General features: G+C 36.2%; 1 protein-coding gene across 1 annotated transcript in view; it reads left to right on the top strand.

Moving 5' to 3' along the window:
- The window catches only part of USP32 (ubiquitin specific peptidase 32), a gene marked incomplete at both ends in the record, with an annotated part of 149,868 nt that overhangs the window by 20,340 nt on the left and 102,391 nt on the right, over positions 1–27,137 (top strand). Inside the window, one exon of the mRNA XM_084236460.1 lies at positions 15,716–15,843. Coding sequence (XP_084092586.1) covers positions 15,716–15,843 — 128 coding nt within the window. The remainder of the gene's footprint in view (positions 1–15,715; positions 15,844–27,137) is intronic.

Genomic DNA, 27,137 nt, shown 5'->3' with positions numbered 1-27,137 from the left:
TGTGAACATATAAGTTCATAAGTCTTTTCATATTAAAATCATCATATTTCATGGGTAACTATCTAGTAGTGGTATTGCCGGATCGAATGGTATTCCCATTTTTATATTTCAAAGGTTTCTCCACATTGTTTTCCATGGAGGTTGCACAAATTACATACCCACCAACAGTGAATGAATGTTTTCTTGTCTCTATCCTCACCAACATTTGTTTCCATTCTTTTTTTTTTTTTTTTAAGATTATTTATATATACAAGCACTGGGTACAGTCAGAAGCACGGGAGGGTGAGAGAATTTTCACCAGAGCCAGAGCAGAGAGTAGAACAGGCAGAGTGAAGTACACTGCTGAGGGGAGCAGCGGGCGGCAGGAGAAGTCTGCGCGCCATGCGGGACCCTCGAACCCACATGGCTGGGGATCGAACCGGCGCTGGGGATCGTAGCCCAGCACTCAACCGCTGCGCTACCGGGGAGGCCCTGTTTCCATTCTTTTTGAGAAAAGGTCATTCTCACGGGTAGGAGGTGATATTTCGTGGTGGTGGTTTTCATTTGCACTTCTCTTTTTTTGTTATTTTTGTTTTTACTGCATTTCTCTTACATTAAGTGATGTTGAATATTTTTTTCGTGTGCTTGCAGGCCATCTGATGTTTTCTTTGATGAAGTCTCTTGCCCATTTTTGATTGGATTATCATTTTGTGGTTGTTGTTTTAAAGTTTTTCCTGCCCCTTCCTCAAGTTCTTTTAAAATTGGAAGGTTTGTTTTCCCTCCTGTAGATTTGTTTCCTCAAAAAAATTTTTTTCTTTCTTTCTTTCTTTTTTTTTTCATATTAGAGGCTCTTCACAGATGCCTAGTAATCTTGTTTCTTTGCTCATAAAGCTGACTAGAAGGTCTTTTTGTTGGCCTTGTTGCTGAGCATATTCATTGTGTAGTGCTCCCCAAGTCAGTGTCTTTAGATCTTTTCTTAGAGAAGTCTTGAGTCTAATGTCTGGCAGCTAAATGTTTGGCGGCCAGGCTCTAGAAGGTCACTGGAGAAATAGGGGAGACATCTTTATCCTCCTGAATTTGTTCAACCAATATCTGCTTTTAGAATGACTTCATTTATGTCTAGTGTTCAGAGATAGATTTTCTGGTGTCCAGAGAAATGTCTCTTATCTTCTAGACAGTAAACTTCTACTCTTTGCCTTGGTTGGGAGGCTTCATTGCCAGAATATCATCTGGAATATCACTGCTTCTTAAATGGGCAATAGCATAACTGCCTTTTTTATTCCCCACATTCCTGTACATCCTAGGAGTACCTGGGACCATTAATACTGAGCCTTCATGGGATTGTGTCATAGAAAAAAACTCATGTTTTCCTATTAATAACTTAGTATTTAACTTTCTTACAGTGAAGTCCTTTATTATGTTTCCATTTGCTTTCTTTTTTTTTTTTTTTTTTTTTTTTTTTAAAGATTTATTTATTTGTTTGTTTGTTTATACAAGCACTGGGTACAGTCAGAGGTGCAGGAGGGTGAGAGAATTCACCAGAGCCAGAGTGGAGAGTAGAACAGGCAGAGTGGTGAAGTACACTGCTGAGGGGAGCAGCGGGCGGCAGGAGAGGTCTGCGCGCCATGTGGGACCCTCGCCCGGTGGCCGGGAATCGAACTGGCGCTGCAGAGGTTGCGGGCAGCTTCGCAACCCAGTGCTCAACCGCTGCGCCACCAGGGAGGCCCTCCATTTGCTTTCTAACTGTCAACATTTTCTTAAATTTAATCTCCTTTCTTGATTTCTTTTTCTTTGGGTTTGTGCCTTTATTGCGTTTTAGTGGGCTTTAAGAAGTGAGTGAAATTTCAACCCAGTGTTCTTTTATAACTATATATTTTTTGTCACATAGTATATCTTTTATTTTTATAATTATAATTATTCTTGGTTGCTTCATATTCCTTTGCCTGATTGCTTATAATTTACTGTTGCCTTATTAGATATTTAAATTTCTTCCTTTTTGAAATTATTACATTATGTTGAAACAAACATCTTCATTCACTAAATTTACCCAATTTTTTAGGACTTACTTGGAATCAGTTTCCAAAGTAAAATCATTTGACTCACTATTTTCTGAGAGGTAGTATATTGGTGTTGATTTCACCAAACATTGATCAGGATCTGGTATTGCAATTTGCAAGAAGAGTTAATTTGCTAGTAGTCTAAAATGGTAACTTGTTTTAATTTGTATGTTTTGGATTAGTTGTCAAGGTAGACTCTTTGCCCACATTTTAGATAATTGTATTCCCTCATTATTTGCTTTTTTGTCCATAGTACTTACATCATATGCCTGAAAATAATCTCTCCTAATTTATGACTTCATATTGTTAGTATTCAACTTTTTAAAAAATGCACCTGTAATTCATTTTTGAGTGTGGTAAAAAGTTAGGATAATCTGGGGATTTTTTTTTTGTTTGTTTTTAGCTTCTAAATAGCAAATTCATTGTGAATCAGGGAATCATTTCCATTTTTTTTTTTTTTTAGTTTTTTTTTTAAGATTTATTTATTTATGCATACAAGAACTGGGGTACAGGCCAGAGGTGTGAGGGTGAGAGGACTCACCAGAGACAGAGTGGGGACAGGCAGACTGATTGAAATACACTGCTGAGGTGGGAAATGGGCAAGTCAGGAAAGGTCTGCTGCGCCACGTGGGTAACTCCCTGGCTGAGGTTCGAACTCCTGCTGCAGTGGCTGTGGATAGCTTCATAGGTTGCTTCTGAACCCCTTGCACCACCAGGGAGGCCCCATTTCCATTTTTATTGAAAAGAAAATCTTAAAAAAAATTGCTTATGTGTAATAACCTACTTCACATTATAAATTCTGTTTTAATTATTCCTGCATGGATTCTTGCATCAGGAACTTGTGTATTTTCTCAGAAAAACTTGCATTGCATCATACCAAGTCTAGACTTCCATATTTTAAATTATTTTGTTCTACTTTAGTTGTTTGGGAAGTGTTTGTACACTTTTGCTTTTATGTAATGAAACTTAAGAATGTTGCCATCTTGAGGTTGTTTCTAAAACAATATATGGTTATTAGGAAGTTGCTGACAGCTATGAAGTGCTTACTGTGTGTTCTGTGGTTTTAACAACTTGTTTTTTAATAGGACCTCAGCTTCAAACATTTTTTCTCTTCAGCTTTTTTTTTCTTCTTCTTAGAGTGGCCCTACAACTAGTAGCTTTGTTTCTTTTGAACAAGGGGAGGATCTTTTGGTGAAAGATTTCTCTGTAGTGGAGAAGCTCCTTTAGATCATCCTGTCAGAATTTCTTACTAATTGTAAGCAATAAATCTTCCCATTGATTTCTATAATGTTTTAAAAAACCCAACATATTGAAATGAAAAACTTATCTTTGTATAACTGTGTCATTTAAAAAAGTTATATTAAAATAAATAAGCAGTCGTACACTATTCTGTACTGTAGTAAAGCTTAAATGTGTCGTTATCTCTAAATCCTGTGTTTCTCTTGCTGCAGGAGAAATGGTGAACTTGGAGAGGTGGAATTTTTACTTATTGTCAGCCTTTGTCTTTTCTTTTTATTTTATTACCATTTAGATGATTTGATTCTTTGAGGTAACTTGGGTTTATTTAAAAGTAGGCTTATGATTCTTACCTGCTAATGAGAGCAGTGTGTTTCTGTTTCTGGGAGAAAAGCAGCACCACAGTTTGCAATAGCGGATTTAGAGTAATTTTAGAAAACAAGAATTAGTAGTAAACTCTTACTAAATCTAGCTAAATTATATTTGTTTTTCTTAAAAGTGCAGTGAAACTTTTTTCAGATTTAAATGTCAGAGACTGGAACTTTTACTATTAGTGACATGAATTCTCATGTCATTTTGAGGCTGACCTTTTGCAAAAGTTTGGTTTTGAGGACACACTCTTTTTGATAGCTTTGTTCTATTATAGTTCTGTAAAATATTGAATATTCTGTGGCATTATTTTTGGTATTTTAATAAAATTACATAAAAAAATTTTTGTAAAAATTCTCTGAACGAATCCTTTTAATAAAATTTGTTTCCTGACTTCATATTCACTACCATTAAGTCACAGTATAGAGTAATAAAAAAAGTAATAAAAATTTTGTTCATAACTAGGACAGAGTTCCTTGAGGGAAATATTGAATGAATGATTACAGGGAAGGTAATTCTTTAATTACAGATTAATTGCCTTGAAAGTTAAATTCAGCTTTCAAACACAGTCATTTTTAAAGAAACTCATTTGTGAAACTATTTAACTGAAAAATTGAAATTTGGTTGATAGTAAAACTAAAAAATTGAACTTTTTCTTAAAACCTTGAACTGGTAATACTGTTGTCTGTTCCTCCGCCGGAACTTTTAGTAGAACAGTAAAACAGGATGGCTTATGTTGCCATCTGTGACAGTAATTTTATAGTTAGGTATCTGTCTGAAGTTGTGATTGAGAGTTTAGGTAAAATACATATCATTGCTGAAAGCAAATCTGAGATCAGGGAACTAGTAAAAAAAAATCTAAAATACTTATGAAAATTAAGTATGTGCGGTAAATAAAACCTTTCTTAAAAAGTTTGAAAGATTTTATTATTAAATTTAACATTTCAGATGAAAACATTTGTCATCACCTAGCTTGTGTGCACTTTCTAATTACATAAATTACATAAATTACTGGTAAAAACCCTTGAGAAAATATAAAGCATGAACTCAGTTTGACAATATAAATATGTGGATTTCTTTAAAGACTTGTCCATACCTGGTTCTTATTCATTTCTGTAATTCTTTCAGAATTGCTTTTAGTTTTAAAAGGAAGAACATATGAAGGTTTGTTGGATATTACATGTTGTTACCATTAATAGCACTGAAAATGACATTTTTCTTGTCACTTCTTAGGTGTACTGGTTGCTAAGACATCAGTTTGTATTCAACAATATTCAAAAATGAGAGCAGCATTGAGAATAGAGATACTATATATGTCCTTTTTCACCAGTTTGCCAGGAAGGACTTGAAAAATTCTAGTTATTTCCACACTGACGAGAAAGCAGAACAACTTCAAGTCTTATTACAACTCCAAATCTTATTAGTACGCTTTCTTCTTACTAATTCATTTGTAAATTTCATTAATTTGTCTCTTCTAAAATTTTTTGCTGTTGTCATTTAGTAAGGATCTTAGTGATACATTAGGAGAAGTGAGTTCTCCTGGAACTGTTGGAAAATTTTCATGATATCTTAATTAAAAAGTATAAGAAAATACTATTGACTATTACAGGTTTAACTAATACTGTAAGTGTAATGCAGAAGATCTGACTTAATTCTGTAATTCATCCAGTGAAGATAAAAACCTGTGTTGTTATTTGTGCCTTTCCTTACAAATGAGAGCCTAAAATGTAATGTTTTATTTGCATGGAAGATGAATCTCATTGGAGGACTTTCTTTGCAGAAGTAAGAGTGAATAGTAAGTTTCTGGAAAGGGGAAGTTTGGAATGTATTATGCTGTATGGATTGCTTTTAAAGTGAAATAGAATGAAGGTAGTAATAAGTGATTTAAGATTCATGGATATTAAATGTGATTAGCTTAGCAGGTTTTGGGCATGGAGAAACATCCCCTACAGGAAACCTGAAAAGTTATAAACTTGAATGGGCCAACCTTCGCTCTTTCCTTCCTCCCTCCCTGTCTTCTTGCCTTCACTTCCTTTCCCCAAAACAAAAGAATCAACACAGAGATAATGTGTTATCCTTATCTTATAAGACTATTGTAGTAATCTTATGAAATAGTGCCTGTGAAAGTGCTTTTTAAAGAATAAAATGTTAGGTAAGATACAATATTATTAATCTTTGTTTAAGGTTAAAGGCACTGATGACAGTCTGTCATTACATTTTGCTTTAATTTGCAAAGTGATTTGGGATACAAGATGTTTTGACCAAGTTCTCCTTACCCTCAGGGGAAAGGAGGGTATTTGGAAACATAGTAAATGTAATTGAACTGATGTGTGCTGTGTTGCTGATAGCTTCACAAGTTTATGAACCAGGAGAATGATAAATTGTGTTTGGTTTGAGAAACTGCTGGAAGCAAGTGATGAACTAGAAATCTTGCCATCAACATATGTTAAATAGTCATTTTGTTACATTTGGGGGAATCAAAAAGCTAGTGAATACTTAAAGGCATTCTTTCTATGACATTTTTAAGACTCTCCTGCAGTGTTTAAGTGTACAACAAATTTCCTGTTACCAGAAACTAAATGGTGTCATTTTTAATTTATATTCTTTTTTTCATGGGCAGTTTCAAAGACACATTTTTCCCCAGAAATTATTTGAAGTTGTTAACTATAAATTGGCATATTTGGCATGTTTCAGAATGTGAGCTGACAGTCTGAGTGTAAGAAAATGTGCAAAACTTGCACATTTCTCCATGTGTGCTCTAGGTTTTTAAGTTGTTACTGGTTCATTCATTGACATGGTAGCTTTGTGGTCCAGTACACAGATTTCATTTTATACTGCTTTTTCTTCACATTTTTAGTCTTGATAATAATTAATAGGAAGGAAGAAACACAATTTTCTCTTTAGACAACTTCAATTTTTTATGCAGTGCGGCAGAGCTCAGTGATGCTGGGGAACAGAAGTAGTGGCAGATGGTCCAACCTGATGCTCTGTGAAGATAGGGTGGTTCATTTTGATTACAGACACTAGCAGTCTGTGTAGTGAAGATATGGAGCCACAATCTATTCTGCAGCCTGCACTAACCATGTGTGTTGTGGTAAAGCCAAGAACAACTTTGTATGGACATAGTAGAAGAGATGACTGGATCCACTTTTAGTTTCCAGGCACACACCCACACATAGCAATACCATCAACATTATCTTTGAGCACTAAGGCCAAATGTTATATATATTGCCACACTCTTTTCTACTTTGAACTGCAGATGGGATGCTGAGGGATATAAACCAGAATATAATAATAGGGAGCTAGATTTATATCTTTTCAATAGCAGATTTATTATTATGGAGATTTTTTTCCTCCATTATTTAAACAGCTACCCTTACATGGGCTGTATGCAAGTCTTTTGGAAATTTTTGTTTTTGAATTACAGAGAATATATAAGCATCAGTGAGTAAAAGGTTCAGAAAAGCACAATTGTGGGAATGTAAATTGGTAGTCACTTGGAAGTTTGGCAGTATTTGCAAAACCAAAAAAATGTGAATGACTTAGTGCTTACTAGAGAAACATATAAACATATATACATAAAAAAAGAGGCATGCTCATGATTTTTCATGGCAAGTGTTGCATGAAGGAAAAATTGAGAAATAGCCTAAATGTTCAATAGTAGGTGAATAACTGGGAAATTTGGAGTATTGTTATATAATGGAATATTATGCTGTACATAAAGGAAAGAGTTGGATTTATTCGTAATAGTAATTTTGCATTGTGATATGTGTAATGCCACTATCAGTTACAATGGGTACATTTTATAAAAGCATGACAAAAGATCTGAAAGGAGACAGACCAAACATTGATTATATCTAGGCAAAATGTGAGGAAGATGTAAGGATTAGGACTGAGTGGGGTAGACCGTAGGATTTGGCAATGGTCTTTTTTGTATGTACTGTATGTGTGTAATGTATTGTTTGAATGTAAAAGAAGAATGCATTGGTTCATTGTGTTAAAAAAAAAAGTAATTTAAAGAATTATCCCCAAGTACTATCCAATACAGTACCACTTTATTTTTTGCATGCTATCATTTGTATATATATTGACTATACTCTTAATAATCCTTGGTTGTAAATTTATTGTAATGAAAAATGTTTTCTTGTTCCTAGGAAGTCTTTATTGCCATCTTTAATAATACTTTTAATTATTTAAGAGAAATACTTAGGAATGAACGTGATCTAAGGATTTGAACGGTTTCATGGCTCTTCGTACTTTACAAAAGGATTTTACCCATGTGTAATGCTTCCCATTAAGTTCACTACAAACTCACAATTCAGATTTCTTTTTAAAAGTGTAACAGAGATTAAGAGTAAGGGCTTTTCAGCCTTGAGTGCAAATGCTGCCTTTGCCACTCATTAATTGTGTGTCCTTGGACAAATGAGTTAACTTTTGTGCCTCACTTCCTCATTTGTAAAATGGTGATAATGCCGTAATCTCCTCCATAGGGTTTGTATGAGGATTAAGTGAATTAATATTTGTAAAATATCTAGAACGTCTCTGGCAGAGAGTAAATGTTTGATAAAATTTAAAAAACCTAATTTGGAGGTGCTCTGAAGCAATATTGTGTATGCAGTTTGTATCATTTGGTTGATATTGTGTGATTATTTTTCTCTTAAAAATTGTCACTTTTATCATCAAAAGCTCATCAAAAGCAAAAACATTCTACATGAATGTAAATTATATAATTTTGAGTAAAAGGTGTGTTTTTTTTTTTTAAAGATTTATTTATGCATACAAGAGCTGGAGTACCCCAGACTGGTCTTTCTTTTAAGGCAATGTTTCCCCGCACCTCCCACTACCCCAAACCAAGGACACTCCATTTTTGAAACTGGGGAAGAACTAGACTAGTTGTGAGGGTGGCAGTCCTGCCATCTCTTAATTACCTTTGGGGTCAATCTTTCTTTTTCTTGAAGGGTAAAATACATATTTGGGATTGGGGTTCTGCAGAACCCCAGAAGTCTGACAGCTTTATTTCATTCTTTCCAGTTTTTTTCTGTTTCCTTTAGTTGCAGCTGGTGGTGTTTTTGCTGTATAACCCTCTTTATTCCTGGTTTGTGCTGAGATGACTGATTACATTTGTGGTTCACACCCATGCTATTCTCCTTATTAAATGGTTGTTTAGCCATACCCTTTGTGTTCACTTCAGAACAAGCTTTATCATTTCTAGCAATGTGGATGGACTGAAAATTTTCTGGATCTTCAAGTCCTGGATCTTTTTGCTTAGCAATTCCTTCAATTTCTTTCTTTCCTCTGGCATTTTACTGTAAGTGGTAAGATAAAAAACCATCTTTAACAACTTTTAGAAATCTCATTAAATATCTAATTTTTTCACTCAAAAATTGTCTTCTACAAAACACTAAAACATGGACACAATTCAACTAAATTCTTTACCACTCTATGACAAGGATTGCCCTTCTTAGAGTTTCCAATAACATGTGCCTCATTTCCCTACTCCCTACCCCTCCCCCCCATTTAGCTATAGGGTTATCTGTTAGAGTTTAGTTAGGCTTAAGGGTAGGGGTGAGTATTGGTAAATTCAGACTAAGGTTTAGGGTTAGATGTTAGGGCTTAGAGTGTGGGTGAATTCAGGTTTTAAAAAATTATATGTCTGTCATTTACATGTGGGGTACATTTTTACACCTCCATCTGTGCACATGCTTCACTCACCCTCACCAGAACTCCTGTGCCAATGTTCTGTCCCTTTTCTTCCTCTCTCCCCATCCTTCCCCCATTCCCTCTCGTTACCAGTATATTTTTCACAGAGTCTAAGAATCATTTTAGCTGTGCTTTGCCAGTATGTGTTCTTTGGTTATTTATATTCCACAAATAAATGAAACCACTGGTATCTGTTTTTCACTTACTGACTTATTTCACTTTGCATGATCACCTCAGAATCCATCCATTTTGTCCCAAAAGGCACTATATCTTGTTTTTAATAGCTGAGTAGTTTTCCACTGAGTATGTATTCCATAATTCTTTATCCAGTCATCTGTCATTGGGCACTTAGTTTATTTCTATGACTTGGCTATTGTGGATAGTGCTGCTGTGAACATAGAAGTTCATAAGTCTTCATATTAAAATCATCATATTCCTTGGGTAACTGTCTAGCAGTGGTATTGCCAGATCGAATGGTATTCCCATTTTTATTTCTCCAAGGTTTTTCCACACTTTTTCATAGAGGTTGCATCAAATTACATTCCCACCAACAGTGAATGAATGTTTCCTTTTCTCCTTATTCTTACCAACATTTGTTGTTCCCATTCTTTTTGAGAAAAGGTCATTCTCACAGGAATAAGGTGGTATCTTAAACATCTTCTTTATTTATGTCTGAGACCTCACCAGAATGATCTTTAGCATTCATACCTGTACAAATACTATACCCAAAAAAATTCATATTCCTAACCCATATTTGGTTCATAATACAGTCCTTAAGATGATAACAACTTTCTCTGCAGATCTTTTCTTTGTGAGCTCTCACCAGTTATCACCTTTGATGTTTATATTTCTACCTTTACAGTAGTCTAGATCTTTTCTAAGTAAACTTCAAGACTCCTTAGCCTCTAACCATTTCCTAGTTCCAAAGCTGCTTCTGTACTTTATTATTTGTTGTTAGCAGCATCCCATTTCTCAATACTGTATATCCTGTATTAATCTGTTTGGGCTGCCATAACAAATTTGGTAAACTGGTGGCTTCAACAACAAAAATTTGTTTCCTTACAGTACTGGTGGCTGGAAAGTCCAAGATCAAGGTTCTGGCAGGGTTTGGTTTCCGGTAGAGACTCTTCTTGACTTGCAGATTGTTACCTTCTCTCTGGATTCTCAAATGACCTTTCTCCTGGAGGATGGAGTGAGAGCTATGCAAGCTCTCTGGTGTTTCTGCTTATGTGGACACTAATCCATCTGCTCCACTCTTATATTGTCATTTAACAATAATTACCTCTTAACTCCAAATACAACCACATTGGTGGTTGTTAGGTCTTCAACAAATGAATTTTGGGGAGAAATACTTACATTTAGTCCAGTCAGTCACAGTCAATTAATATAACCTGTAAATCTGCAGTACACTACAGTTTTCTCTTAAAAACAATGTAGGACCTCCCTGATGGCACAAGGAGTTAAGTCTCAGTTCTGTGAAGTTACCCACAGCCACTGCAGCACGAGTTCCATCCATAGCCAGGGAGCTAACCCACATGGCACAGCAGACCTCTCCTGACTCACCTGTTGCTCCTCTTAGCAGTGTATTTCAGTAGATCTGCCTGTTCTGCCCCTACTCTGTCTCTAGTGAATCTCCCCTTCCCCCCACCGCTGGCCTATACCCCAGTTCTTCTATGAATAAATAAGTAAATCTTTTTTTTTTTTTTTAAAGATTTATTTTTTTTATTTATACAAGCACTAGGTACAGTCAGAAGCTGGGAGGGTGAGAGAATTCACCAGAGCCAGAGCGGGGAGCAGAGCAGGCAGAAGGACCGAAGTACACTGCTGAGGGGAGCAGCGGGCGGCAGGAGAGGTCTGCGCGCCATGTGGGACCCTCTTCCTGTGGCCGGGGAGCAGCCGGGGATCGAACCGGCGCTGCAGAGGCTGCAGGCAGCTTCGCAACCCAGCGCTCAACCGCTGCACCACCGGGGAGGCCCAATAAGTAAATCTTTAAAAAAAAAAACTGTTACTGGTGAATAGGTTGTTTATGTTGATAAGTTGCTATATTACATTTATTGATAGGTCTAGTGGGCCTTTAGAATGTCATGCTATAAGAGAAATTCTCAATAAGATCTTTATAGATAGTCTATATGCAAATAATCACTAGAAGTAGCTGTGTGCAATGTAGTTTGAATTCTCTTTCTTCCCGCTTTTAAGGTGTTCTTCCTCTGTGCACAACTGTTGTTCTTATCTAAGTGTGTCTCATGGTGTGAATTTCCCAAAGGCAAAGCTGGACATCTTTATAGTTTTATGTTCACTATTGCCTACACAGTCGTCATCATATAAGAAAGGGCTTAATACCTTTTGTTTTTTTTGCATTTCAAGATGATCTTACTGAAGATCTGAGGAGGATTCTGTTTCAGTGGTGAACACTGTAATCTTTGTTTTCTCTCTGTTTGAGTATCTGCTCTTTGACTAAATGTTTTTACTTTTTTGGTGGTAAATCAACAATTTCTTTTTCTTACCAGATCTTGACATTTGATTGTGATTTGTTAATTCTCACCAGCTGAATATTTGAAAAACAAAGATGAAATCCTCAAGACTTTTTATTATATGAGAGTTGTTTTAAATTCCCTTGAAAATCTGTTTTGACATGAGAAAAAAAAAAATCTTCCTTGGTTCTTTGCCTTTGGTGCTCCCTTGTTGTCTTCTGTTTGTATATTCTGTTCGAAAAAGTTTATGGTTTTGGGCCTGTAGTTTTCAATGTGATCTGGTTGGTTTTTTTTTCCCCCTGTTGGTTTCTTAATTCTCATGATAGACTATTAAAGGTGTACTTTGAAATGCTTCTCATCTTCCTTAGGTTAAGAAAAACCTAAAGTAAATCCTGTCCTTGAGTTTTATTTTTTTGAAGGTGAAATACCTCTTAAAACTATTCCCACTGTGGTCAGACATACACTTGGTTTCCATTCCAATCTCCTTTATTATGCAGGAGCCCTTCATTTCTTTTTCTTTTTTTTTTTTAAGATTATTTATTTATACATACAAGAGCTGGGGTACAGGCCAGAGGCGTGGGGGGGGGGTGAGAGGATTCACCAGATTGGGGAGCAGAACTGGCAGATTGACCGAAGTACACTGCTGTGGGGAGCAGCAGGCGAGTCAGGAGAGGTCTGCTGCACCATGTGGGTTGCTCCCTGGCAGGCCTGGGATCTCGAACTCATGCTGCAGAGGCTGGGGACAGCTTCATAGGTTGTGTCTTAACCCCTTGAGCCACCAGGGAGGCCCCTGGAGCCCTTCCTTTCTAAGCCCTTCCTTTCTAGTCTTATTTTCTAGGCCTACTATCCAAATGTCTTTCTGGAATGTTATATTGTAATTATCGTGGTAGTTCCTTTCACCTCTCTCATCTTAGAGTCAGTGTTTCACTTTTCTTTCCTTTGTTTACTTCCTGATTTTATTGTAGGACATTGTCTTGTCATTTGCCTGGAAATGAGACTTTTTAATATTCTATTAGATTTTTTAATATTCTTGCTATTTGAACATGATTTTCTTTTTTTCCTCCTAAGAATATTTGGAGATTTTAATATTTTTTCTTAATCATTTCTGCTCACCCTTCCCATTTGTTTGTTTTGGTACCTTTCTTGTTGGAATCTTTCTCCATATATGCAGATCCTTGCCTGTTCATTCATTTTTTTCAAAAGTCTATTCTGTTGATATATAATTTACATATACAGAATGCATAGATTTTAATTATTCAGCTTAATAAATTTTGACAAATGTATGAATTTGTGGTTACACGAATACATAAAATATTTCCATCACTACTGCCTCTTTGCAGTCTCTGTTTCATGCAGTTCCACCCATACACCCCCTCTCTCCACTATGCATCAATCATATGCTCCTCTCTCCACTATATGTCAAAACAGCTAGTTTTGCTTCTAAGACTTTCATGTAATGCACTCATACAGTGAATATTCTTTGGTGTCTGACTTCTTTTGCTTAATGTAGTTTTGGGGTTGTTGCATGAAGCAGTTTCTTCAGTTTTATTGCAGAATAGTATTCCATTGTAAGGGTATACCACAGTTAATTATTCACCTATTCATAGACAAAGAGGTGGTTGTTTTTATTATTTTGGCTACAAGCGCTCATGTACATTGATTACTTTTAGGCAAATAACAAGGAATGGAATTACCATGTCATAGGGTAAATATACATTTAGCATTATAAGAACTACCTAACATCCATTTATTTTTAAGAATGATGCATTAAAAGGTTGATTATAAGATTTATGTGTTGAATTATATCACTTCTTGTCTTGTGGATTTTCCTTTTGGGTTATTAGTTTGGAACCCGGCCATTTCTATAGAGAGAATGAAATCCCACCTCCTCTCAGCCATATCAGTAGCAGTTCTGGGACCATTTACTTTCTTCAGTGAAGAATCCTCATTCTGCTTAAGTGATATGTATGTCAAGGGAAGGCTGCTAGATGTAAAATTCTGACTAAATCCTCACCTTTTTTCATACCTCATTATCCCTCCTATAACTCTCAGCTAAATCTGGTGTTTGCATGTATAGAGCCTTTCTGTCTCACTTTCTCCAAAGAATGTATCTCTGATTTTTTTATCTTTACCTACATCTAAAAAGTTGGTGTGAAAGTGGTGGTTATATATGTAGGTGGTAGATTGGTGCCTGACTGCACACCTCTTAAACAGAATTTCAACCAATCTGACTTTCTTTAGTCAAATTTAGTCCCATCTTTTATCAAAACCCTGCCTTTCATGGTCATTGGCAGCATCAATTCCTAAGCCTTCTTGGGTCTCTGGACAGAGTAAATTAGTTTGCTTCTTGTTCACATCTTTTAACTGCTGGTGCTTAGATTAAACTTTTTTGGTATGCTTAGGTCAGTTACCACTCACTGATACTATGTTTTCTTACTTCAACAAATTTGCCAGGCTTGAGTCTGTATTTTCTGGCTTGCCTAAATTTTTGTTTTTAAATGCTCAATTTTACCTGCATAATAGACACTTTATGTATTTCATGTCTACAGATTAAACTAGTTTTTAGTCTGTTTCTTTTGAATCAATAAAAATACTTTATTTTCAGTACATATGGATCTGTGGCAGTATCTTAGTGTCTAATACTCTGTTTTGAGCATCTACAATGTAGGGTGAACTATCTTAATTTTATCAATATGTCCTGCTTCCTATTTGTTTGGAGTTTGTATCTGAATTTATATGACCTTATTTCTGCAGAACAGAATGACTATGACTTGATCAGTGTTTATGAATACCTTTTTAGTTTGTCATTTATTGTTACCTGTCTTATTTATTTTATTTTAGTTACATAAGTTCTCTATAAGCTCTATACATCATTGTGCTTTGAAAACAAATTATCTTTGCCTGGCATGCCCTTGTCCCTTTTGCTTGAATTAGCCTTTAAATTTTTATGTAATCATTTTCTTTCTGTCCAGAAGTCTTTCTGGCAGCATGGGCTAAAGGCACAATTTCTTTTTTCTTTCTTTCTTTCTTTTTTTTTTTTAAATATTTATTTATTTATTTATTTATTCATTCATTCATTCATTCATTCATTCATTCATTTATTTATTTATTTATTTATTTATACATACAAGCACTGGGTACAGTCAGAAGCGCGGGAGGGTGAGAGAATTCACCAGAGCCAGAGCGGGGAACAGAACAGGCAGTGTAACGAAATACACTGCTGAGGGGAGCAGCGGGTGGCAGGAGAGGTCTGTGCGCCATGTGGGACCCTCGCCAGAGGCCGGGGATCGAGCTGGCGCTGCAGAGGCTGCGGGCAGCTTTGCAGCCCAGTGCTCAGCTGCTGCGCCACCAGGGGAGGCCCTAAAGGCACAATTTCTATGTCTCATCATTGTACTGATCACATAATAATATAGGGTATTTATTTTTCTCTTCCTGTAGAAAATTTTTAGGTTGCTTATTCTCTTTATAAATAATGACAAAATCTAAGCGAAACTTGGGGGCTATCCACACCAATCGATAATGTGCTAAATGAGTACAGATATACTTATCCAGGAGGAACTGAGTGCATTACTGCTGAAACCATTTTAGTGTCAGAATCTAATGTTACTTAGCTTACCTGCAAATTTGAAATATTTTCCACCTCTTCCTTGCCCCTGCTTAAAATTCGTGTGCATAATTTAATGCTCTGCTGTTTGAAGATAGTGGGTCAAGCGTTTTCATATTTATTTTCCAGAGTGGATTTGAAAACATTAGAATTATGAAAAACTTTATATATATATATTTTTTTTAACTTACCTGTAAAAAAGTAACATGAGTTTTATTAAAAACAAGATTTAAAAAAATAAAGATTTTTGAGAGATTTCTCTTCTGGCTTCTTACCCAACTTCTTTTTCTGAACTTTAGTTACAGATGTAGAACTAAAACGATTGAAAGATGCCTTCAAGAGGACCTGTGGACTGTCATATTACATGGGCCAGCACTGCTTCATCAGGGACGTGCTTGGGGATGGAGTACCTCCAAAAGTTGCTGAGGTAATCTTTATGTTCTGGGTTTTCTTTTGAAATAGTTATCCATCAGCCTGAATTCTTGTGGCACCGACTGGGCTTAAAAGATTTAATCTTCCCCACAATTATTTTTCTTGCTGAATAGATAAACAGGTCTTGTTTTATTATTTTTTAATTAAATTTTTTTTCTTTTTTTATTGACTGAATTTTTTTTTTTTATTTTCTTACATTGTTGTTCATTTTTGTACAATATTTGATTTATCCCCTCAGGTGTAGTCCCCATTAGTCACCCACCACCGCATCACCCGTGTACTGTGACCATAGTCCCTTGTGTTCTTCCCTTCCCTGTTTTGATCCCTCTTTCTCCTCCCCCTTCTCTGCTGTGTGCCTCAGATCTATAATTTGCCTGCAAGTTCTGTCTTTTTTTTTTTTTTGACCCTTTGTTTTGGTTTCCCTACATTCCTCCTATAAGTGAAACCATTCAATATTGTTCTTTTTCCTTCTGATTTATCTCACCGAGCATAATCCCTTCCAACTCCATCCATGTTTCTGTGAATGGCGTGAGTTTATCTTTTTTGATTGCTGAATAGTATTCCATTGTGTATACATACCACATCTTCTTGATCCAGTCACCTGTGTTTGTGCATTTAGGTTGTTTGCATACCTTAGCTATTGTGAATAGTTGCTGCAGTAAACATAGGAGTACAGGTTTCCTTTTGAATTAATGTTTTTGTGTCCTTTGGGTAGATTCCGAGGAGTGTAATCACTGGGTCATATGGTAGATCCATTTTTAGTAATTTGAGGAACGTCCACACAGCTTTCCATAGTGGTTGGACAAGTTTGCATTCCTACCAGCTGTGTAAGAGAGTTCTTCTTTTTCCACATCCTCTCCAGCATTTGTTGTTGCTGATTTTTTTAATATGGCCATTCTCACTGGTGAGGTGGTATCTCATTGTAGTTTTGATTTGCATTTCTCTGATATAAGTGATATTGAGCCTTATTTTCATATACCTGTTGGTCATTTGCATTTTCTCTTTGGAGAAGTGTCTTTTTAGTTCTTCTGCCCATTTTTTGACTGGGTTGTTTGTTTTTGTTGAGTTGTGTAAACTTTTTGTAGATCTTTGTTATCAGTCCCTTACTAGTTGTATGGAGTACAAATATTTCCTCCCAGTCTGAGGGTTTTCTCTTCATTTTGGTTATTATCTATTTTGCTATACAAAAGCCTTTCAGTTTGCTATTGTCTCAGCTGTTTATCTTTTCCTTCATTTTCTTTGCTTCTTGGGATAAGGCTTTAAAGAAGTTTTTCTGAGATGTGTGTCACCGAGTGTTGTGCCTATGTTTTTTTCTGTATTTTATGGCTTCAGGTCTTATATTCAAGTCTTTTATCCATTTTGAGTTGGTTTTTGTGTATGGTGTGAGATAGTAGTCTAGTTTCATTCTTTTGTGTATAGCAATCCCGTTTTTCCAGCAAACAGGTCTTGTTTTAGATGTCCATATCCCTGTGTTCTTATAGGGCAACTGGAAATACTGCATAACTGTAAGTCTGCTTCCTTTGTACTTACTAAACTTTAACAGCTGCTCATTATAACAACCATGGGGCCATTTGTATGACTGGCTTCTTATTCTCATGAACTTCATTACTCTGACATATACTTTTTATGCTGGGAGTATGTTTTATGAATTTTGGGTGAAGGAGAACCTTTTTAGATAGCAAGTAAAACCTAATTCTGTAAAATGAAATGTTGCAAATGAAACCTGAGCATATTGATACTTATAAAGGCTGATTTAAAATCCTCCTAAAAATTTTAGCTAGAGATAGAATGTGTCAAGTTGATACAAATATTCTCTTTCTAAAACTACTAAGTTTAGCCGGGCGTGGTGGCGCGCGCCTGTAGTCCCAGCTACTCGGGAGGCAGAAGCAGGAGGATCGCTTGAGTCCAGGAGTTCTGGGCTGCAGTGCGCTATGCCGATCGGGTGTCCGCACTAAGTTCGGCATCAATATGGTGACCTCCCGGGAGCGGGGGACCACCAGGTTGCCTAAGGAGGGGTGAACCGGCCCAGGTCGGAAACGGAGCAGGTCAAAACTCCCGTGCTGATCAGTAGTGGGATCGCGCCTGTGAATAGCCACTGCACTCCAGCCTGGGCAACATAGCGAGACCCTGACTCGAAAAAAAAAAAAAAAAATAAATTTTTAAAATTATAAAAAATTAAAAAAAAAAAAAAAAAAAAAAAAAAAAGAATAAAACTACTAAGTTTACTGTTTTGTAGGTATATGTGTGTGTATATAAAATGCATATATGTATGTGTATATTTATATTATATATGTGTATAAACATACACACATATATACCTATATGCATTGCACACACATACATGTGCATTTTGTCATTCTAAATGGGAATAAAATTAATAAAAATGAAAATTATGATAGGAATTTTAAGCTTGATATATATTACATAGAACCTTAATTCATCATTCCTAATTAGTAAGTTTCTATTTCTAATCTGTATTATGTACTTCTCAGCCTTTGGTTTACATAGCATTGAAATTATATTTGCTTTTGTTTTAATCTTTCAATAGTGGGGCTATATACTGCATTATTTCTGAAGAGGGCACACACAGGCCTCTCTCAAAACCCTCACAACCAGGCACCAGGGAATCTGAGATAAGCAGAATCAGAGATAAAGCTGACAATAGTAAACAATTCCAGCAGACCTGCCCCTGGCATAAATAACTCCAGCAGACCCCATCCGGCAGAAGAGACCCCCACACATACACCAAAAATTCCAGCAGTAGCCTAACCCTGAAAAGACCCGCACTCCCATTTTGGGGCACAACTTTTTGCCTGCAGAGAGTTGTTACCTTATGGACTTTCAATAAAGTCCGCTTCAGTCTGATACTCTTGACCTCCTCTCTTTTCTAACATTCTGGTGCTGAAACCTAGGACTGGCCTCCTCTCATTTCTAACAATTTCTTTTATTTATTTTCTTTAGGATTTATGCATACAAGAATCCGGGTGTAGGCCAGAGGTATGGGGAGTGAGAGAATTCACCATAGACAGAGTGGAAAGCAGAACAGGCGGATCTACTAAAATATACTGCTGAAGGGAGCGTCGGATGAGACAGTAGAGGTCTGCTGCACCATGTGGATAGCTCCCTGGCTGGGGATCGAACTCATGTTGCAGTGGCTGCTGATAGCTTGATACCTCTGTGTCTTTAACCCCTGCGCCACCAGGGAGGCCTCTATTTCTTTTATATGTTTGCATTCTGGTATAAAATTATGTAGTCTTGTTCTGCCATTTTAGATTTACGACAGCATTTTTTTCTGATACTGTTGGGTTATCTGTTTCAGAATGGATTCCTCTTCATATTTTCTTTTAAACTTTTTGCCTTAAGTGTGATTACAATATAAAATTTTGGAATTTAGAATTTTCCATTTAGTGGTAATGAAATTGTGTAAGCTGCCAGTTACAAGAGGAGCTTAAATGGAGTCCTTAGTAATTAATTAGTACAACATACTTCCAAATTCAGATTTATCTATACTGACTTCAGCCCTTTTTCTCCCCTCCTTTCTTTTTTTAATTAATTAATTTTTTATTATTTTTGCTTTTCGACTCTCAGCTCCTATCTTAAAGTCAAAACTATCAGCCTCAGTGTAATTCCTCGTGCTGGAAAAACTTAAGTCAGAATATCTAACTCATCTGTTTGGATCACATATAATCTTTTACACAGATAAAGGCCTACATGCATACATCTGTACACTTACAAATAGATATCCATTCAGGTCTGTGTGCTTTTTTTTAAATTGGGTTTTTAGCTTTTTATTCTTGAGTTCTAAGAGTTCTTTATATATTCTAGATGTAAGTTTCTTAGAAGATAATTTGCAAATATAGTCTCCCATTTTGTAAGCTATCTTTTTACTCTTTTGATGGTGCCCATTGAAGCACAAAACTTTTCAATTTTGATGAAGTCCAATTAAGCTGTTTTTCTTTTTATTACTTGTGTTTTTGTGTTGTAGTGGAGAAACCATTGCCTAACACAAGATCACAAAAATTTACTCTTCTATTTTCTTCTAAAAGTTTTAGCTCTTACATTTATGTCTATCCATTTTGTGTTAATTTTTCTGTATCACCAGTTTGAGGTATCCAACTTAATTCTTTTGTAAATGGATCGCCAATTGTTCTAGCACCATTTGTTGAAAAATTGCTCTTTTCCCATTGAACTATCTTGCAATCTTGTTGATCATAAGCAGAAGATTTTTTTCTGGATTCTTACTTCTATTCTTTTGATTACTGTGTCTGCCCTCGTATCAATTTCACATTGTTTTGATTACTCTAGCTTTGTAGCAAGTTTTGGAATTGGAAAATGTGATTTTTTTTTTCACGTTGTAATGTTTATTCTGGGGTTCTTAAGTATCCATCGAAGTTTTATGATCAGCTTTTCCATTTCTGCAAAATGAAGCTAGGATTTTGATAGGGATTGCATTGAATCTGTAGATTAATTTGGAGAGAATTGCCATTTTACCAGTATTTAAGTCTTCTGACTCATGAAATCAGAATGTCTTTTCATTTATATAGGTTTTAAATGATGTTTCTTTCAATGGTGTTTTATAGTTTTCAGCTTACAAGTCAATTGTCTACCAGTTGTACAAAGTGTAGACATACATAATACAATAGAGTGTTATTTGTTAATAAAAGGCATTTTTCTCCTCATATTTGTATGGAAGAATCTTGAAGACATATTAAGTCAAAGAAACCAAACATACAAGATCACATATTTTATGATTCTATATGAAGTGGTAAGACTAGTCAATACTTCAATTCTATATGAAGTGGTAAGACTAAGTCAGAAAATAGCTTAGTACACTTTATTAAAATTTTAGTTGATTTTTTTTTTTTAATGCTCCCTTATTTAGCACCTGGATCTGCCTCCTTTGTTCTGCTACTGGAGATGCAATCTATGTATTCCTCCAGTTTTTGGTAGAAATCTGCCCTGCCAGGGATGTCATACTACTTACCTTATGATCTCAACAATCTTGATGTGCTCAAGAAATGTTATCTGATAGTTTATCTAACTTGTTCTCATTTTTAAGTTAGGAGCCTTTAACAAAAGCCTCATTTGAGGCGTTCTATCCCTAAGATGGAAATGAAACTCTTCACAGCATCATTTTTATGTGAATATTTCATTAATTGCGTTTCACCCAAAACTGTTGCTCTATTCCTCGTACTGTTAAAAGTCATCACTGGCTAGAATAATTAAAGTAATTGTTTTACAAATATGATCTTAATTTTAAATTATAAAATCTGCAATGATAGTTTCAGTGTAGTTAACTAGTACATTATTAAACACAAATAGAAATTTTATAAATGTGTTTAGTGATGATGATGATGATGATGATGATGACCTTTTTTTGCCCTCTTATTTATTGACCTTTTTTTTTGTGATTTTTTTTTTTCACGTTGTAATGTTTATTCTGGGGTTCTTAAGTATCCATCGAAGTTTTATGATCAGCTTTTCCATTTCTGCAAAATGAAGCTAGGATTTTGATAGGGATTGCATTGAATCTGTAGATTAATTATTCTTATTTTAAGTCAAGAAGGATACTTTTCACGTGCGGCATTCGTGTATGTATATATGTATATAAATATATATAAAATGTGTAAATTTTATAATATTATAAGGAACTAAGTACTTCTATTTTAATTAGTCTCTGGTATTAAGAAAGGAAGTCTTTATAGTTTCTTATATAATAATCTCAAAGGATGGGTAAACCCCATTAAGTTCAATTCTGAAACAGTTTCAACATTCATATAAAATGAATCTGTGGCTTATTTCAGGCATCTCTCCAAGATAGACAGGTCAGTAGATAGACTTAATCAGCTTTTGTATTTGGAAAAGGGTGAGAACCTTTGTTTATAATTCATACCTGACCAGTACAAAGTTAATTTGCTAAAGGAGAAATGGTACATGTTAAATAAAATGGGAGTATAGATCTGGGCTGATCGTTTTGAAACTTGAATTTAGTTTTAGTGGCTGGGTAGATTCAGAATGGAAATCTGTATTTTACAGTTTCAAAGAAATCAAGTTAAATAATGGAAATTATAAATCAGTCCACTAGTTGTAAAGCTAAGGAAGTAATCATCCTTGTGAGTGCTTTCTTAAAATCCTTTGCAAAGTTTGGGCCTCGTGAAATCTGGGTAAAGAGCATCAACTAGTCTAGGCCAGATTTTTAAAAATTGTATTTTGAAGCACAATGGCTTTCTTTTACTGTCAGTATTTCTATAAAAAAGGGCATAGGAACCACTTAAGTTGCCCATTATGCGTGGGAAGAGAATTTATTCCCTAATCAATGTTTTTCTTTATAACAGAATTAAAGCAGATATTGAAGTGCAAGGAAAGGTGTTTTTGGAATCTTAAAAGGATGATAAACTTATAAAGACATTGGCTTTAGTCCTTTATTTTAAAAAGTTATTTATTTATTGGCTTTAGTTCTTAATATATTAATTGAGGGAGCACCAAATTTCTAAATTATTTTCTAGAGGAGAGTAGTTATATATTTTTAGAACAAAAGTTCACCTTCCCACATAAAGCTGCCTCTGACAATTTTAGCCTATGTTTTCCCTTCTTTTTGCTTTTATAGGCATTAAAACTTGCCTCTGCGGGCCTCCCCGGTGGCGCAGCGGTTGAGCGCTGGGTTGCGAAACTGCGCGCGGCCTCTGTGGCGCCGGTTCGATCCCCGGCTGCTCCCCGGCCACCAGAGGAGGGTCCCACATGGCGCGCAGACCTCTCCTGCCGCCCGCTGCTCCCCTCAGCAGTGTACTTCGGTCCTTCTGCCTGCTCTGCTCCCCGCTCTGGCTCTGGTGAATTCTCTCACCCTCCCGCGCTTCTGACTGTACCCAGTGCATGTATAAACAAAACAAACAAACAAACCAGCAAACAAATAAATAAAGCATGCCTCTATAAAAAAAAAAAAAAAACTTGCCTCTGCACAATTTAGCCAATATTTTAATGGCCTGCTCACTGATTGTTTGTGGAAATATTGCCTCTCAACTAAGTTATGAGTCTTGATGGGTAGACTTTGTCCCTTTTTAAAAATACGCCCAGAATGTTGTGCATGTACTATCAATCTAGTATGTTTTTGATGTATTAATGTTTTTAAAGAAGTAAATATATTATTCTGAAAATCCTATTACAAGAATGACCAAGAAGATCATCAGGAAAACCATGCTCCTGAAGTCAATTAGCTTTACTAACTTTGTAATCTTTCAACAGTTAACTTGTTCCAAATGAGTGGAAAATGTACATTTTAAATGAAAGCAATCTTAGGACCTAGTCAGATACAGTGATCAACATGTAGAAACAAAGAGCTGATTAAGATGGTATTTTACATTTTTGTTCTTAAATTTGTGCTAATGTATTCATGTTGCATTTAGATACTCCTTTGGAGTAGGGAAATAAATTTACTAGGTAGTCTAGTAGGAGACTAGCACAGTGGTTTGTATTTTATTGTTTACTGTTAGTTGATCTGTATTGTTGATTACTTTATGTTGGATTTACTAGCATCATGGGTAACTACTTTTTACAATTTTGGTTATTGATTGTGAGCTCTTGATGTTTCTGATCATTGACTGTTGCAATATATTAAAATAAATAATGTGTTTATATCACCAGAGAAAAGCAACTAAATTTTTATGTCACATTAAAACCTGTGTTTAGTTTTTTTTTTTAAGGATTTATTTATTTATGTATACAAGAACTCTGGGGTACAGGCCAGAGGTATGGCAGGGGTGGGGAGGGTGAGAGGATTCACTAGAGGCAGAGTGGGGAGCAGAACAGGTAGACTGACTGAAACACACTGCTAAGGGAGAGGTCCGCTGCACCATGTGGGCAGCTCCCTGTCTGGTCGGGGATTGAACTTGTGCTGCAGAGGCCATGGATAGCTTCATAGTTCTGTGCTTAGCCCCTTGCCCCACCTGGGAGGCCCAGTAAAACCTGGTTTTAACATTATATCTGACAGAAGAACACTAAGCACTCATTTGAAATCTTTCTCTGTAACTAAATCTGTAAAATAGTACTAGTCTTCATCTTAACTGCCTTTTTGTTTATAGTTTAGTAGTCACACTAGTTCCTAAATGTTATTGTTTCAGTGATTCTTTGTAAGAATTGACAAAAAAAGATTCCAAAGGTTTATTTGATGAAGATAAAACAGACTAAGATTATATCACTATTTTCTTGTAAAATTTCATATAAACTTTTAAAAAATGCATGATTGTCTTGCTGTTTCTTTACTGCTATGTTTTATCCCAGAGCGATTTTTAAACAGCTTCATAAACTGTTGAAAAACAGAGTTAATAATAGACAAGCTGAGGGCCTCCCCTGGTGGCGCAGGCAGTTGAGCACAGCCCAGTGAAGCTGTCCTAGCCTCTGCAGCACAGGTTGGACCCCGCCTGGCTGGCGAAGGTCCCACGTGGCAAGGCAGACCTCTCCTGTCTCAACCGCTGCTCCCCTCAGCAGTGTATTTCGTCAGTCTGTCAGTTCTGTTCCCTGCTCTGTCTCTTGTGAATCCTCTCACCCCCCTGCGCATATGGCCTGTACCCTGGTTCTTGTATAAATTAAAAAAAAAAAAAAAGTTCAAAAAAAAGACAAGCTGACATGTCATGAAGTATAATGGGACTAGTGACCTTCTATAAATTAACATTACATCAAATATATTCCATAATTATGAATGTTCTGAGTAGTATATCATATGTCAAAGAAGTTACTCACTTAAACTGCTACTAAAAGATACTCTTAAATAAACAAACTTGTGAGTAGTCACTTAATTTGAATCCTTGGTATATTGACTAATACTACTGACCTGACTAAGTGTATTAGGTGGTAAAGATAATTGGTATCCTTTTCAAGTCAGTCTTGATTTATGTTCAATAGCATATTTCTTTATTGATATTATAAGGTGAAAATAAGTATGATTTAAATTATAACTGGCATGTTAAGAATTGCCAAAATTTAGCTGATAAAATCTAGCTAGTTCACTTAATTCTTTCATGCTTTATGACATGTCATCTATGGAAGCTGTAAAATTCATATAAAAGAATTCTCTTTTTTTTTTTAAAGATTTATTTATACAAGCACTGGGTAAGGTCAGAAGCGCGGGAAGGTGAGATAATTCATCAGAGACAGAGCGGGGATCAGAACAGGCAGACTTGACGAAATACACTGCTGAGGGGAGCAGCGGGCGCGGCAGGAGAGGTCTGTCGCACCATGTGGGACCCTCGCTGGCGGCTGGGGATCGAACCGGTGCTGCAGAGGCTGCGGGCAGCTTCGCAGCCCAGTGCTCAACCACTGCGCCACCAGCAGAGGCCCTAAAAGAATTCTCAATGGTAGGAAAATCAACTAACGTTTGCTAAAATTGGATGAATGTAGAGGGAAGGTATCTGAATTATATCATCCTCCTCTCTCCCCATGTGTATAGGTATTAAAATACAGCTACATTTTATTGAGTAACTACCTGATAAAATTCTATTTGTAGCAGAAATGGAACTATTTTTACGTTAACCTTGCATATATAGTAGTTACTGTTTTTTAAGACTGTCATCTTTAACTAGTAGAGTTAGGTTCAATTTTTAGATTAAAATGTAGGGAGAAAAGTTGTAAAACAGAGCTAGACTTTTTCTATTTTATTTTTATCACTAGGTGATAAATAAGAGAATTGTTCCTAAACGTATTTTAAAAAATTGATAAAATTTACACATAATGTATTAGGTGCACTACATAATGATTTTATATTTGTGTATATATTGTGAAATGATCAACACAATAAATTTAGTTAGCATCTGTCACTACACATAGATGCAAAAATTTTTTCTTGTGGGTACAGGGTGTGGAGGGGAGGTGAGAGGATTCACCAGAGACAGTGGGGAGCAGAACAGGCAGATTGAAATACACTGCTGAGGGGAGCAGCAGATGAGACAGGAGAGGTCTGCTGCACCATGTGGGTTAGCTCCCTGGCCTGGGATCAAACTGGTGCTCTAGTGGCTGCAGATAGCAGCTTCACAGTGTTGAGACTTAACCCCTTGAGCCACCAGGGAGGCCCTGGGTTATATTTAAATTGAATTAGTTTCTTTTGTTTTTAATTGGTCTGTATTTTGCATTTTTAGTCCTGTGAAATATATATGTATTTTTAATTTAAAAAATAGGTAATGTGTTCTCTTGGCACACCCATTAAAACTTACAGGAATAGGGGCCTCCCCGTGGCGCAGCGGTTGAGCGCTGGGTTGCGAAGCTGCCCGCAGCCTCTGTAGCGCCGGTTCAATCCCCGGCTGCTCTCCGGCTACCGGAGGAGGGTGCCACATGGCGCGCAGACCTCTCCTGCCACCCGCTGCTCCCCTCAGCAGTGTACCTTGGTCCTTCTGCCTGCTCTGCTCCCTGCTCTGGCTCTGGTGAATTCTCTCACCCTCCAGCGCTTCTGACTATACCCAGTGCCTGTATGAATAAATAAATAAATCTTTTAAAAAAAAAAAACTTACAGGAATATTTTTAGTGAAAAGTAAGCCGTCTCCATTTTATTTGCCTAGAGTCCTTAGTGATAGGTGTATATAGCCATAGCAGAATGAGAAAGAATGAAAACAACAGTTCTTGTGCCCACCTACCTCAGTCTACCTCAGTTCACTTTTTAACAATTTCTGGTATATATCTCGCTTTTCTAAGTACTATTCTTTCCCACTGTTTCTTAGTTAATATGATTTTAACCTTTACTTTCCAATTACAAAAGTATTTAGCTTTCTTACATACTACCTTCCACATTTTCCCAGTGCATTTTTTTTTATTCATTTATTTTTTTTATTAGATAATAAATTTTATTGTTATATTCCCCATACAATTGCAGCCCCCCCATTCTGACCCCAATCCCTCCCCTCCCGCCCCCGCCCCTCTAAAAGTGTCTCTGGTTCATAGTTTTTTGTTGATTTTGATTTTCACTTTCTTATAGTTATTCATTTTCCTGGTCCCTTATTTAAGTTTTCTAGATTCCTGCTATGAGTGAGACCATCCGGTATTTTTCTTTTTCTTTTTGGCTTATTTCGCTGAGCATGATCCCTTCCAGCGCCATCCATGTTGCTGCAAATTGCATGTGTTTATCTTTTTTGAATGCTGAGTAATATTCCATGGTATATATGTACCACATCTTCTTGATCCAGTCATCTATTTTTGGGCATTTGGGTTGTTTCCAAAGCTTAGCTATTGTAAACAGTGCTGCTATAAACATAGGGGTGCAGGTGTTCTTTGGAATTGATGTTTCTGTGTCCTTTGGGTAAATACCTAGGA

This window comes from Talpa europaea, assembly GCF_964194135.1.
Source record: "Talpa europaea genome assembly, chromosome: 7".
Lineage (NCBI taxonomy): Eukaryota > Metazoa > Chordata > Mammalia > Eulipotyphla > Talpidae > Talpa > Talpa europaea.
Note: the sequence above shows the minus strand (reverse complement) of the source record. Positions and strands in the feature narration are given on the sequence as shown.